The sequence below is a fragment of the Cervus elaphus genome, chromosome 21 (assembly GCF_910594005.1).
Source record: "Cervus elaphus chromosome 21, mCerEla1.1, whole genome shotgun sequence".
In the NCBI taxonomy this organism is placed as follows: domain Eukaryota; kingdom Metazoa; phylum Chordata; class Mammalia; order Artiodactyla; family Cervidae; genus Cervus; species Cervus elaphus.
In genome coordinates this window covers 65,830,690-65,843,157 of record NC_057835.1, presented here as the reverse complement: position 1 = coordinate 65,843,157, position 12,468 = coordinate 65,830,690, and the positions used below count along the sequence as shown (strand labels likewise).

The following is a 12,468-nucleotide window of genomic DNA, read 5'->3' as shown; positions in this document are numbered from 1 at the left end:
TTGGTAAAGAATCTACCTACAATGCAGGAGACCCCCTGGTTCAATTCCTGGGTCGGGAAGATCCCCTGGAGAAGGGATAGGCTACCCACTCCAGTATTCTTGGGCTTCTCTTGTGGCTCAGCTGGTAAAGAATCTGCCTGCAATGCAGGAAACCTGGATTCAATCCCTGGGTTGGCAAGATCCCCTGGAGAAGGGAAAGGCTACCCACTCCAATATTGTGGCCTGGAGAATGCCATGAACTGTATAGTCCATGGGGTCACAAAGAGTCAGACACGACTGAGCAATTTTCACTTTCACTTTTCACTTTCTGACAGGTAATGTTTTCCAGCAGTGTTTTTCTATGAACATTTCTCAATATTAAATGAATGAATGTTCACAAAAATGTTAGATGCCAATAAAAAACATTTTAAAAAACAAGATGTTTGCAAGTATCTGTCACATTCTGACCTTTTATCTCCTAGTAGATGTATTCTGTAAATTGCTTCGTTCTTAATCTAGAACATAATTGCATGAAAAGTTTCTTCCTCCTGGATGCAAATTTGGCATTGCATGACTCTGATGTGAAGAGGTACCATACAGGAGCGTTGTGTGTCTGGAATTCTTAAAACACATTTCATGAGTCCTGAAGTCAGCATGTTTAATTGAGTCTGTTGGATGTGGTATTTGGCACAGGAATGAGCAACTGAGCCAGTGGGACAGCCCAATGAGAGTGAAGCTGTCAGCCTGGAAGCCATATGTGAGGACCTTATTGATAGAATTGCTACCCTGGGCCCTGCTTATCAATCAGTCCAAGTGGGACCTCTGGCTGTTTGAGGGAGAGAAGATTGTTCTACAGGTTCCTGCTGGCAAAATTATTATCCCTCCTAATTTTCAGGTACTATAACTCTTTTTTTAAACTAATAGAAATTCTTTTCTTTCGACAACCATCTTTTATTCTGAGGTTGCATTTATGTTCTTAACAGACTCAATCAGTTGTGGAAAACTGTCCTCCTAGATGCATGTGTAAGGGGTATGGAATGTTCTTTGATATTCAAAGACATCTCAGATGTTTTTTTTTCCCCACCCATCAGCAGTATTCACGCTTGAGTTATCATTAAATTCGATAACTTGTACTAGTTGCATTCTCATTTCCATTCCTCAACAGGATGTTTGACAAGTATTAGGACTGGTCTCTCAGGATATGTTAAGAATATAGAGCTGTATGCTGTGCTAATCTACCCTCTAGAACATTTCTCAATATTAAATGAATGAATGTTCACAAAAATGTTAGATGCCAATAAAAAACATTTTAAAAAACAAGATGTTTGCAAGTATCTGTCACATTCTGACCTTTTATCTCCTAGTAGATGTATTCTGTAAATTGCTTCGTTCTTAATCTAGAACATAATTGCATGAAAAGTTTCTTCCTCCTGGATGCAAATTTGGCATCTAGATGTTTTTGTAGTTTTTATAGAAACTCTCACAGATTTTCAAGATGAATCAGAAGATTTCTGGACAGCTATTTTTGTCAGGCCCCTTTTCCTTTATAAGTGGACTTGCCTGTCCATAATCATGGATGCCCACCTGTTATTGATAACAACATAGAATCATTACTAACAAGGGGGAAAAAAATCTGGTTGTAAAACAGAACTTCATAGGAAGATTTTGTATTTCATCACAAGAGAACTTTCTTGATAAGGCTAGCCCAGTTCCAAGAAAGCATATAAATCTGTAAGAGAATAGGGTACATGGAATTCCTAAATAAAATGTTTTTCTGATATGGAACAATTTGAGGGTTCTTTTCTTTTAGCTCCAGTTTATAAACATCTTTATTCAATTGCATTTTTTCTTTTTTTTTAAAAAAATAATCATATGATGTTACCTTATGGAATTGGAATGTTGACCTGCAGTACCTAATATTGCACATTATTCTTTTATCAAATAAAATGAAACCTTCAGTTTCTAGGCCTTTGGTATTTATAGGGTAGTCCCAGTTTGGGTTGATGTTTTTTCCCTCCTTCCATAAATACAAATTTCACTGTGATTCAAAGAAGGCACTGGGAAGTGAAATAAAAGGTATGTTGCCATTACAAAAAAAAAAAAAGTAAAAGGATGTGGTTGCCTAGGTAGACCTATAATAGAAAAAATTCCTGTGAATTGAGGTAAAAATATCAAAGTTAAGAAAACAGTTTTATAATTGAGGCATTATTTTTCCAGGAAGCTTTTCAAATTGGAATATACTGGGCAAATACAAACACGGTGCACAAGTCAGTAGCTATTAAACTGGTCCATAACCTGACATCTCCAAAGTGGAAAGATGGAGGTAATGGTGAAGTTGTGTCTTTGGACGAAGAAGGGTTTGTTGATGCTGAAATAAGACTTGGTGCTTTCCCAGGACATCAGAAGGTAGGGTCAAAATCTCTCAAAGTCTGCTTGGCTCTTGGCTGGGACGGGGAGTAGTGGGGGGTCGGGGTGGAGCTGGGAATAGCATGCCATCCCCTCAACTTGTTTAAAATGAGCCTTCCCTTTTCTTTCCTAATCCCTTTTTAGTATTATATGTTCCAAACAGTTTATAATAGTGCAACACATGATTTCTTAGACCTGTCTGTTTTACAGTGGTTTTTTCCTTTCCTTTACCAGTGATAGAAGCTGTGTCACATAATTTATCCAATAACCACTCTATTTCAGAACACTCAGCAGTCACTTGATTTATTGTATGTGAAGGAAAAAAAGAACTTATTCCAAAATATCCACAAATTGTACTTGGCCTCCTCATTTTAGAGCAGGAAGTAGAGTTGCTAACATTCTGGGTTTTGAGTGAAAGGCCAGAGGCTCCTGCAAGAAAGGTTATAGTCCTAGAAAGGGCATCCTGAGTGAAAGGATGTAGGTCGAATCTGATTCTCCCACAGAACCAATGTTTTAAGAGGGAGTTGATTCTTTACATATGTATGTGTATATATATATAAAGGCGCTGATGCTGGAAAAGACTGAAGGCAGAAGGAGAAGGGAGCAGTAGAGGATGAGATGTTTAGATGGCATCACTGACTCAATGGACCTGAACTTAAGCAAAGTCTGGGAGATAGTAGAGGACAGAGGAGCCTGATGTGCTGCAGTGCATGGAGTCACAAAGAGTCAAAAATGATTTGGTGACTGTACAACAAGAATTTGTTTATTTTTGGATGTCCTAGGTGTTCGTTGCCGAGCGAGGTTTTCTCTAGTTGCAGCTAGCCGGGCTACTCTCCAGTTGTGGTGAATGTGCTCCTCATTGTGTGGCTTCTCTTGGTGAGGAGCACGGGTTCTGGGGTGCTCAGGCTTCAGGAGTTGCCGCACATGGGCTCAGTAGTTGTGGCTCCCGGGCTCCGGAGCACAGGCTCAACAGTTGTTAGGCACAAGCCTAGTTGCTCTGAGGCATGTGGGATCTTCCCAGACCAGGGATCAAACCAGTGTCTCTTGCGTTGGCAGACAGATTCTTTACCACGGAACCACCAGAAAAGCTCTGGAAGTGGTGTTCTTGGACAGGGTCTGGTACCCACGTTTATGAAGATAAACGCAAAAAAACAAAATACAGAAATCAGTTATTTAAATATGTGCTTTCAACATGAATCTTTTCTAAGTAGCATATGAAGGCCAGGTAAGCTGAATAACAGACTAACGCCTCCCATTAAACTATGTACGAAGTGCAGCACCACAGTGTACCACCTAGAAACCTCACGCTGTGCTTCATGGTATCTTCATCATTGTGGCTGTCCCAAGTCAGAAAAAGAAAGGGCACTTCATCAGAGTTGTGTAATTCAGAGTGCTCTTTCTCTGAGGAGAAGTCAGATTTTGACAGGCATCTTTGAAGAGCCTCTTTAAAAAGGTTAGGGTCATTTGGTGACTTCTTAAAAATAAATTTCTCTGATACAAAGAAGTTGATCTTCAGTATTCAAGGCTGGTATCCATTTCCTCAAAGTTGTCTGGGCAACACATGTTTATCCTCTGCCGGCCAAAATACTGTAACATGGGTGTGAATGGCAAAGGGCTGTAAGCGTGAATCACCCAAAGTTGAATAGCTGTAAGTTGAGAACTACCATCAAAACCTGGAAAGTTATGATCCACAGTCAAACACCCAGTACCTCCAGCACCTCACAGAGTGACCACATAAATACAAATAAATGTTAGTGAATGAATGAATGAATGAATGAGCTGTTGGAAAATATAATATCATTATATTTATATCTCATTTTTCTTCAGTAGTGATTCTCAAGCTTTCTAGTCTCTGGACCCCTTTATACTCTTAAAAAATACTGAGGACCTCCAAAACCCTTTTGTTTGTGTGGATTATATCTATTTGATTTTTGTCAAATTAGAAATTAAAATATAAAAAATTTTAAGCATGAGAATTCACAAATAAACATTTCTTTAGCCATAAGAATGATGACATCATCTTATGATGACATATCTATGATGATGTCATAGAACCTCTGGAAAACTCCACTGTATGCTTATGTGAAACAGTGAAAAAGACAAATAGCATCTTAGTATTATTTTTAAATTAGTTTTGGCCTTGGGGCCTCCTGGAAGGTCAAAGACCATGCCCCTAAGGGTTCCCAGACCATACTCTGAGAACATTACCACTTATTAGATGGATATCTTAAGTCAAGTAATGTCTTCTCTGAGCATCAGTTCCTCATACAATGTGGTGGGACAGTGAGATGAGACCCGCAGTGTCTAAGGGCAGCACCAGGGAACCAGTGTACATGGCTTCTAATTCCAACCCCTAGACCCTCTTTATCTTTGTGACCTAGGGCAAGTTGCTTACCTTTGTGTCTCATTCTTTCTCTTCTGCAAAATGAGAATAATAGTAGCTACCCCATAGAGGTGTAGTAAGGATTCTGTGAGTTAATATGCATAAAATACTCTAAACAGGTGGAGCACAAGAATGCAATATATGAGGGGAGTTGTTACTGTTTCCTTCATCATTGCCATCGTCATTAAAGTGCTCAGAACTCCCCTGGGACAGCCAAGATGATGAAGTGGCCACATAAATATATATTTTTTAAAAAAGAAGTTTTTATATACCATATGATATTTAAAGAATTACTCTTTCCTCAATTGTTCTGCAGTTATGCCAGTTCTGCATTTCCTCCATGGTACAGCAAGGCATACAGATTGTTCAGATTGAAGACAAGACTACAATAGTCAATAACACACCGTATCACATATTTTATAAGCCACAGTTAACTGTCACCAAACCCCACTCTGGAAAGGAGGTAAGCCGTGCAAACATGAATTTTTTTAATCTATAAGTTTTCTTAAATCAGTAATGGTAAGGATCAGCTTTTTTTTTAACCCAGGACAGATCAAAAGCTAACACCGAATGTAGGTGAAGGATTCATTTCTTTGTACTTTCACTAAAACTGTGGTGTCATGATGAGCGTTTCCAAGGTCATTAACGAGGAGACAGGCTCCCAAGCAGCAAATCCGAATGCCCGGGCAGCTTCAGGCTGCCAGCGCATCTGCCAGCGCTCCTAACGCCCTGGCCGGAAGCTGGCCTGAGGGCTGGCTGCAAGGCTACAGAAAAGAACATCTGCCTTGCAGAAAAGCCATGTGTGCAGAAGGCTCAGCCCCAGCAGAGCCCCAGGTCTGGGAGCGCTGAGTTCTGTGTCCAGGAGGAGAGGAAATGTGAAAATGTACCAGCTCATTTATGTTAACATCTCTGTGGCAGAATATGTGGAAAATGAATCCAAGAAGGACTTTATTTTTCTTTTTACTCCGTGCTTTATACAGTTCAGATGAACAGTTTTATTTTAAGAGAGTAAGGAGATATTTTAAAAAGATTTACAAACAGAATATGCTAAGTGGTATGCTATTGTTTTATGCTGTTGAAACCGTCATGCAGAAAAGTATTATTTTTCTTTACTTTTATCCGCATTTATTGTTAGCCCGTACTTGCAGCTCCTAAAAATTACATTAGAACAATACCCTAGGATGAAAGTCTTACTCTTCTAAGCCTGCAGTGCATTATAGGATTTATAAAAATGGCAGATTAATAGAATTTCATCTTGGTTCATTGAAGTATTGATTAAAAATACATAGGTGACCAGAAGCCCCATGTTGGGAAATAGAGGTCAACAGTAATTGCATGGTAGGCGAGGATTTGAGGGAAAAAACCAGTGTGTGTCCTGAAAATTTTCCCAGTTCTCCCCACCCTAAGGGCTTCCCAAAGCACTGGGTCAGAGCCCTCCACACTGGCACCGCCTCATCTGAAAAGCAGCATAATTTTGCATTCCTTGTGGGGTCTGAGTGAAGGTTCAGTGAGATAATCTGAGAAAAAAAGGCCGGGCACTCAGGAAAAGAGAGCTGCCGGCAGCCATCTCCACACCAGCATCCCAGTGGGTTCCTCGTGAGAAGGGCAGGGCCCTCATTCTTTCTGCAGCCCAGGGGGCCCCATTTTTCAGCCCTGACCCAGCTTCGGGCAGGTGTGGGAACTGTTTGAGACAGGGTCATCCCTCCCCTCTCAGGGAGACGGTCTGGAACAGTGGGAGACACAGCAGAGAGGAAAGGAGGAGGCCTGGCTTCCTGCCAGGCTCTGCCACACACTTCACACACTAGCTCTGTGATGCCGGGCGCCATCATCCGCTCTCTGGGAAGCAGCTTCCTCAGCTGTAAACAAGGAGCTTCAGATAAATTATCCCTTCAGGTCCTTTTTAAGTCCTAAGTCCTGAGACTCTCTCATGTGCCAGAAAGCATGTGGAACTCCAGTTGAGGGCGGGAGGTCAGGGTCTCCTACTCCTTCAGGATGAGCCTTCAGAAACATTTGTCTTCCAAGCTCCCGGTTTCCCCTTGTTCATCTCATTCCGATCGCTTCTGCCACGGTCCCCCCGGAGTGCCACCCTTTCAGTCCAGCCGTACCCTCTCCACGACGACTCCCTTCCCAACACACAGCATTTCTGCCCTGTGGCATCTGGCTTTTTTGTAGTACCTGGGAGAGATGGAGAACTTGGCACCCCTCACCCCTTCAGATCACATCAGCTTTATCATTTTCCTTATGCCTAGAGAAGTAGACCCTGCTATTGCTGCTTGTAATTGTCTCATTCAGGCTTCCTCATAGGAACATGACATCTAATATTCCCATGTTCCCCCCCCTCCTGAGAATATGTGTCACAGTTTCTTAGAAGCTGTGCTTTAGAGAAGCTTAGCTTCTATGTTGGACTGTATAACTGTGCTCTCTCCACCTTGTCTTGTCTTTCTTCAGTATTTTCAAGTTCCAGACAGCTCTACTTTCAGCATTTGCCCGGGTGGCCAGCAGCCTGCCGTGAGATCCAGCTCCCTTCCTTGCTGGGACCTAATGCCCGACCTCGGCCAGTCAGCCCTGGACGCGTCCCTGCTGCAGAAGCAGGTCTTGCTGGCCTTTTCTCCCACCGCGGTTGCCGACAGCTCCCAGTGCTGGAGCCTGCCAGCTCCAGTTAGGCAGGAGTTTCCCAGACAGAGCGTGGCAGTGCCCTTGGGGAACGACAGGGAAAATGGATTCTGTACCAGGTATTTTACGTTTCTGTGAATGCCCTTCTTTGCTTCATCCCTGTGCTAGGAGAGACGAGAGAATAGTTAGCAATGCTCACCACATGTAAACTTAACTTTTGCTTTTATTTTTCATGGCTTCTGTATTTTGCATACAACTGGACAGATGTGAGGATCACACATGGGTTTTCCCAGTGAACTACTGATGAGATTTTTCCCTTATGCGGCTTTTATTAGGGGGAGATGGTGTTCGTACCATAGAGTAGCCACAGTCTATCATAATGAAAAGATGCTCTTCTCCTATGGCTTCCCAGCCTCTGTTAGGTGATAAGAAATAAGGGTTAAAATATGAGAGAGTCAAGCTGGAAAACCTTTTTCTTTTCCCATATTTTACTTCTATTTCAAAATGGAATTTTTCTCAAGTCGTTAAGAGAGGTAACTTAGATAAACACAAGTCACAGAAGACTGTTCTGTGGTTGTTCCTGCATGCAAGTTACTCCAGTTACCAATTACCAATTATGCAAATAACAACCACAGAATCAAGCCAGAGACATGTAATAGTTCCTTCATACTGGACTTTTATTTTGTGGTCATTTTGCATGCAGTACATCCTTTCTGTAGCTGTCAGGAATAGCCTACTTAAAGTATATATTTAAAAAGTACAAAAGAAAGCATATTGTAACCTTATGAGAGGTACCTTTTTTGTGATTATGAATTTATAGACTAAGATTTTAGCCATCTTAACTTTGATGTATATAGAGATTTCTAGTAGTAATATTTTAAAAGATAACTTCCTAACTCCAGTTGTCCTTGATAGTTAAGGCTCTGTTCCCTACACACATCCCTTTTTTCACAACATTCACAAACATCCATGATTTTATAATCACTTTCCATACCCAACTCAAGAGGAGTGATTGTCCTTGTATCCTGATTGGAGAAGTATGGTAAGTTGTTGTTGTTACTAAAACAAATTTATTGTTATCAAAGGGGAAAGAGAGGTGGGGGGGGATAAATTAGGAGGCCAGGGTTAACATATACACTTGTGTGTATAAAATAGATAGTCAACAAGAACCTACTGTATAGCATAGGGAATTATACTCAGTACCCTGTAATAACCTATTAGGGAAAAGAATCTGAAAAAAAATATATGTATATAAAGAATATATATATTAAAAGAATTTATATAACTGAATCACTGGGTTATATACTTACACAGTATTGTAAATCAATTTAAAAAATGTTTTCTAAGTGTTACTTTTAGATAATCTTAAGAGTCACATGCAGTTATAGGAAGTAATTCAGAGAGGTCCCCTGTATCCCTTACTCAGTTCCCCTAGTTGAAACATCTTACAAAACATCTTACAAACCTAGTATCACATCTAGGATGCTGGTGTTGATACAATTAGTGTATAGAGCATTTCCATGGTAAGTTTCAGAAAGTATTTTTGAAAGCAATGTGAACCTATGTATAGAAAACAAACTTATTTTTAAAACTAAAACTAAAACACAAAATTTATAATAAACACTTAGAATTTATGTTTAAAATTCTAATATTTTGTTAATTTCATGTAAATGTTTGTCTATTGTAATGTAAATGTAAATAACTATTGAGCTAGTTATTAGATTGAAAGTGACAAGTGAAAGCATTAGTCACTCAGTCTTGTCTGACCCTTTGTGGCCCCATGGACTGTTGCCTGCCAGGCTCCTCTGTCCATGGAATTTTCCAGGCAAGAATACTGGAGTGGGTCATCATTTCCTTCTCTAGGGGATCTTCCCGACCCAGGGATTGAACCTGGGTCTCCTGCATTGCAGGCAGATTCTTCACCGTCTGAGCTACTATGGAAGCCCAGTTATGATATTAGAAGTACCATATTTTAGTTCTGACCTCAGCTCTCTTGGTTATCAATAAGACATTCTCTGTGGTCAGCTTGCCTGGCTCTTCCAGAATTAGGCTGGGAGAAGATCCGAAGACTATACTGTGAAAGTGTTTCGTCTCCTTCCCTCGCTCCTCCCCTCAATCCTACAGTGCACATATGATGGTGTTATTAATGTGATTTTCCCAAATACTAATCAACAATTCTCCTTGGCATTTCAGACAAATGCAATCTTTGGGAGGAACTCACACTAGCAAACAGAATAGATAGTGAATGGGAAACTCTTTAGTGTGTTACTGACCATTTATAATCAGTATAAACTGAGGGCCACATTTGGCAAATAATCTGATTTCTTTGATTAATTTGAACAACCAGTCCATGTAATTTAAACTTCAGAGAGACTTTTTTTCCTGATTTGATATGAAATATTTTTTGATAGTCTCTCAGTCTAAATTGGAGCCTTCTCTCTGTCCATTGTAGAGAGCAGCCTATGCCCACACAGCAGTTTCTCTGAGGCCAAATAGAAAATACAGCTTTGCTCTTGGTAGCCAAAATGGAGAGCCTATAAAGTACGGTGATTTGTGAAAATTGACAGCAAACATACTGAACCTGCCTACCTTTAGAATTAAAAATAGCAAGCACACAGATTCTCCAGTCATCCTTCTAGAAACATATCGGCTCCTCCTTTCCTAAAACTTATCAAGCACTTTTGAGGAGGAAAGCACCCCATCTCTAGAGATTAAGGCACATGTACATAGAGGAAAAGAGAACAGAAGGAAAAGCTAGCACAAGAATATCTGTGATTCTCTCTGAGTACTACAAGTTATGTTGTTTTTTTTTTTAATTTAATTTTATGTTTTTAATTCTTTTTATATTGGAGCATAGTTGATTAACAGTATTGTGTTAGTTTCAGGTATATGGCAAAGTGAATCAGTTATACATACATATGTAGCTATTCTTTTTCAAATTCTTTTCCCTTTTAGGTTGTTTATGGAACATTGAGCAGAGTTCACTGTGCTATACAGTAGTTTACACATTTTTTGAATATTTTATGATAACGTTACTGCTGTCAGAAAAAAAAAATTAGTAAACCTATCATTAGTGTCTGGCAGGTAATAGAGGAGCAGATGGCCTCCACTGTCTGGAAAACATTTTCTCTGATGTGTAAGAGGGAGGGTGTTATAGAGGTTCTGAATATTGTAAATCTAAATAAATATGTACCAGGAGAAAAAGCATGCATTTTTTTTCTAAGCCGTTTCTGTCATTTGATCTGATTCTATTCTAGGGCAATAGCACTAACATATCAAGAACACCTTGGAGTGACTTATTTAACCCTCTCAGAAGACCCTAGTCCTCGAATAATTTTCCACAACAGATGTCCAGTGACAATACTTATAAAGGAAAATACTAAAGGTATATGTTATAGTATTGAATTTAAATAATATAAAACCTATATTCTTTCTGGAGGTTTTTGACTTAGTATTTGCCTGTGATCCTTAAGTAAAAGTGAACTTATTTGAGAAGTTTCTCTTGCCACGTTACATTTAATATCCCCAAGTCTTTGTCTTCAAAGCCTAAGTCTAAATATGCTTTTTTTTTTTTAATTTTAGATATTCCAAAGTTTGAGGTTTATTGCAGAAAAATTCCTCCTGAGTGCTCGATTCATCATGAGCTATATCATCAGATTTCCAGTTATCCAGACTGCAAGACCAGAGACCTCCTTCCTAGCCTCCTGTTGAGAGTGGACTCGCTGGAGGAAATGATGACCGAGTGGAGTGACGCCATCGACATCAACAATCAGGGGACACAGGTCAGCGCCCACACGTTCCTGCCCAGGCCTGCAGGAAAGGCCCCTTTTCTGAGGCTTGGTGATCGTCTGAGTCCAGACGCTGACTGTCTTGCCTCTGGGTGAGGGCTCAGACGTACCTGCTTTTACGCCCTCATCGGGCTATAACTTCTCAAACACAAGAGTGTATCCCCAAAGTATGCCGCTGCTGCTCAGTCGCTTCAGTCGCGTCCGACCTCTTTGCGGCCGCATGGAGTGTAGCCCGTCAGGCTCCTCTGTCCACGGGATTCTCCAGACAAGAATACTGGAATGGGTTGCCGTGCTGCCCTCCAGGGGATCTTCCCAACCCAAGAATCTAACCTGCATCTCTTAGGTCTCCTGCATTGGCAGGCGGGTTCTTTACCACTAGCACCGCCTGGGAAGTGCATCCCCGAAGTATACTATACAACTATTTATGAAAGGGGAACACTTGGTAAAACAAGCCCATCTTGGGTCTAAACCCAGGTCAAAAATGAAATAGAAGTGTTAATCTTCTTCATGTAAAAGGTAATCCAGCTGTCCAGATTTTAAGACAATCATAATGTCAACCCTGGATTCATTACCTCTTTTGAAAATTTACTAATTTTGAAATATTATTCCTAGCAATACACAAAACTTTGCAAAAAATAAGTAAAGTTTTAAAACCCTGAACAGATCAGATGTCCTGATTTGTCCCTGTCTTACTCTAGATGTTAGTGATAATATTTTTGTTGAAAATGGCACAGGGACCTAGCATTCCTTTTCTGCTCTACTTAAAATTTACCATTTTTCAGTACAATCCAGTGGCATTAAACACATTCACAATGTTGTAAAACCATAACCCCCATCCATTTCCAGAAATGTTTCATCATTCTGAACAGATACTATAAACCCATAACTCCTCACTCTCCCCTCTCCTCAGCCCATGGCAACCTCTTCTGTGCTTTCTGAGTCTATCTACTGCAGGCATCTCATATAAGGAGAAGCATACAACACTCGTCCTTTTGTGTCTGGCCTGTTTCCCTTAGCATGATATCTTTAAGGTTCACCCATGTTGTAGCATGTGTCAGAACATCATTCCTTTTTATGGCTGAATAATACTGTGCTGTACTTTTTAGAAGTCCCTTCACATCTGTTAGTTCATTTGATCTTCACAACTCACTTATGAAATAGGTCCTATTTTAATGGTAACAAAACACATATTAAAATTAAAAATGTGTTTACAGTAATAATAATGGTTATCATTTAATAAGCACTTACTATATGTCAGGCATTGTGCTAAGCACTTTATATTCATTCATTCATTCATTA

The 12,468-nt window shown here is 40.2% G+C and overlaps 1 protein-coding gene across 8 annotated transcripts in view; it reads left to right on the top strand.

Moving 5' to 3' along the window:
- Positions 1-12,468, top strand: part of VPS13B (vacuolar protein sorting 13 homolog B) — a 775,932-nt gene that overhangs the window by 721,653 nt on the left and 41,811 nt on the right. For all 8 annotated transcript variants that reach the window (XM_043880234.1, XM_043880239.1, XM_043880237.1 and 5 more), the window contains 6 exons: positions 673-874; positions 2,197-2,385; positions 5,085-5,231; positions 7,217-7,500; positions 10,639-10,766; positions 10,964-11,163. In XM_043880234.1, the coding sequence (XP_043736169.1) occupies positions 673-874; positions 2,197-2,385; positions 5,085-5,231; positions 7,217-7,500; positions 10,639-10,766; positions 10,964-11,163 (1,150 nt within the window). The remainder of the gene's footprint in view (positions 1-672; positions 875-2,196; positions 2,386-5,084; positions 5,232-7,216; positions 7,501-10,638; positions 10,767-10,963; positions 11,164-12,468) is intronic.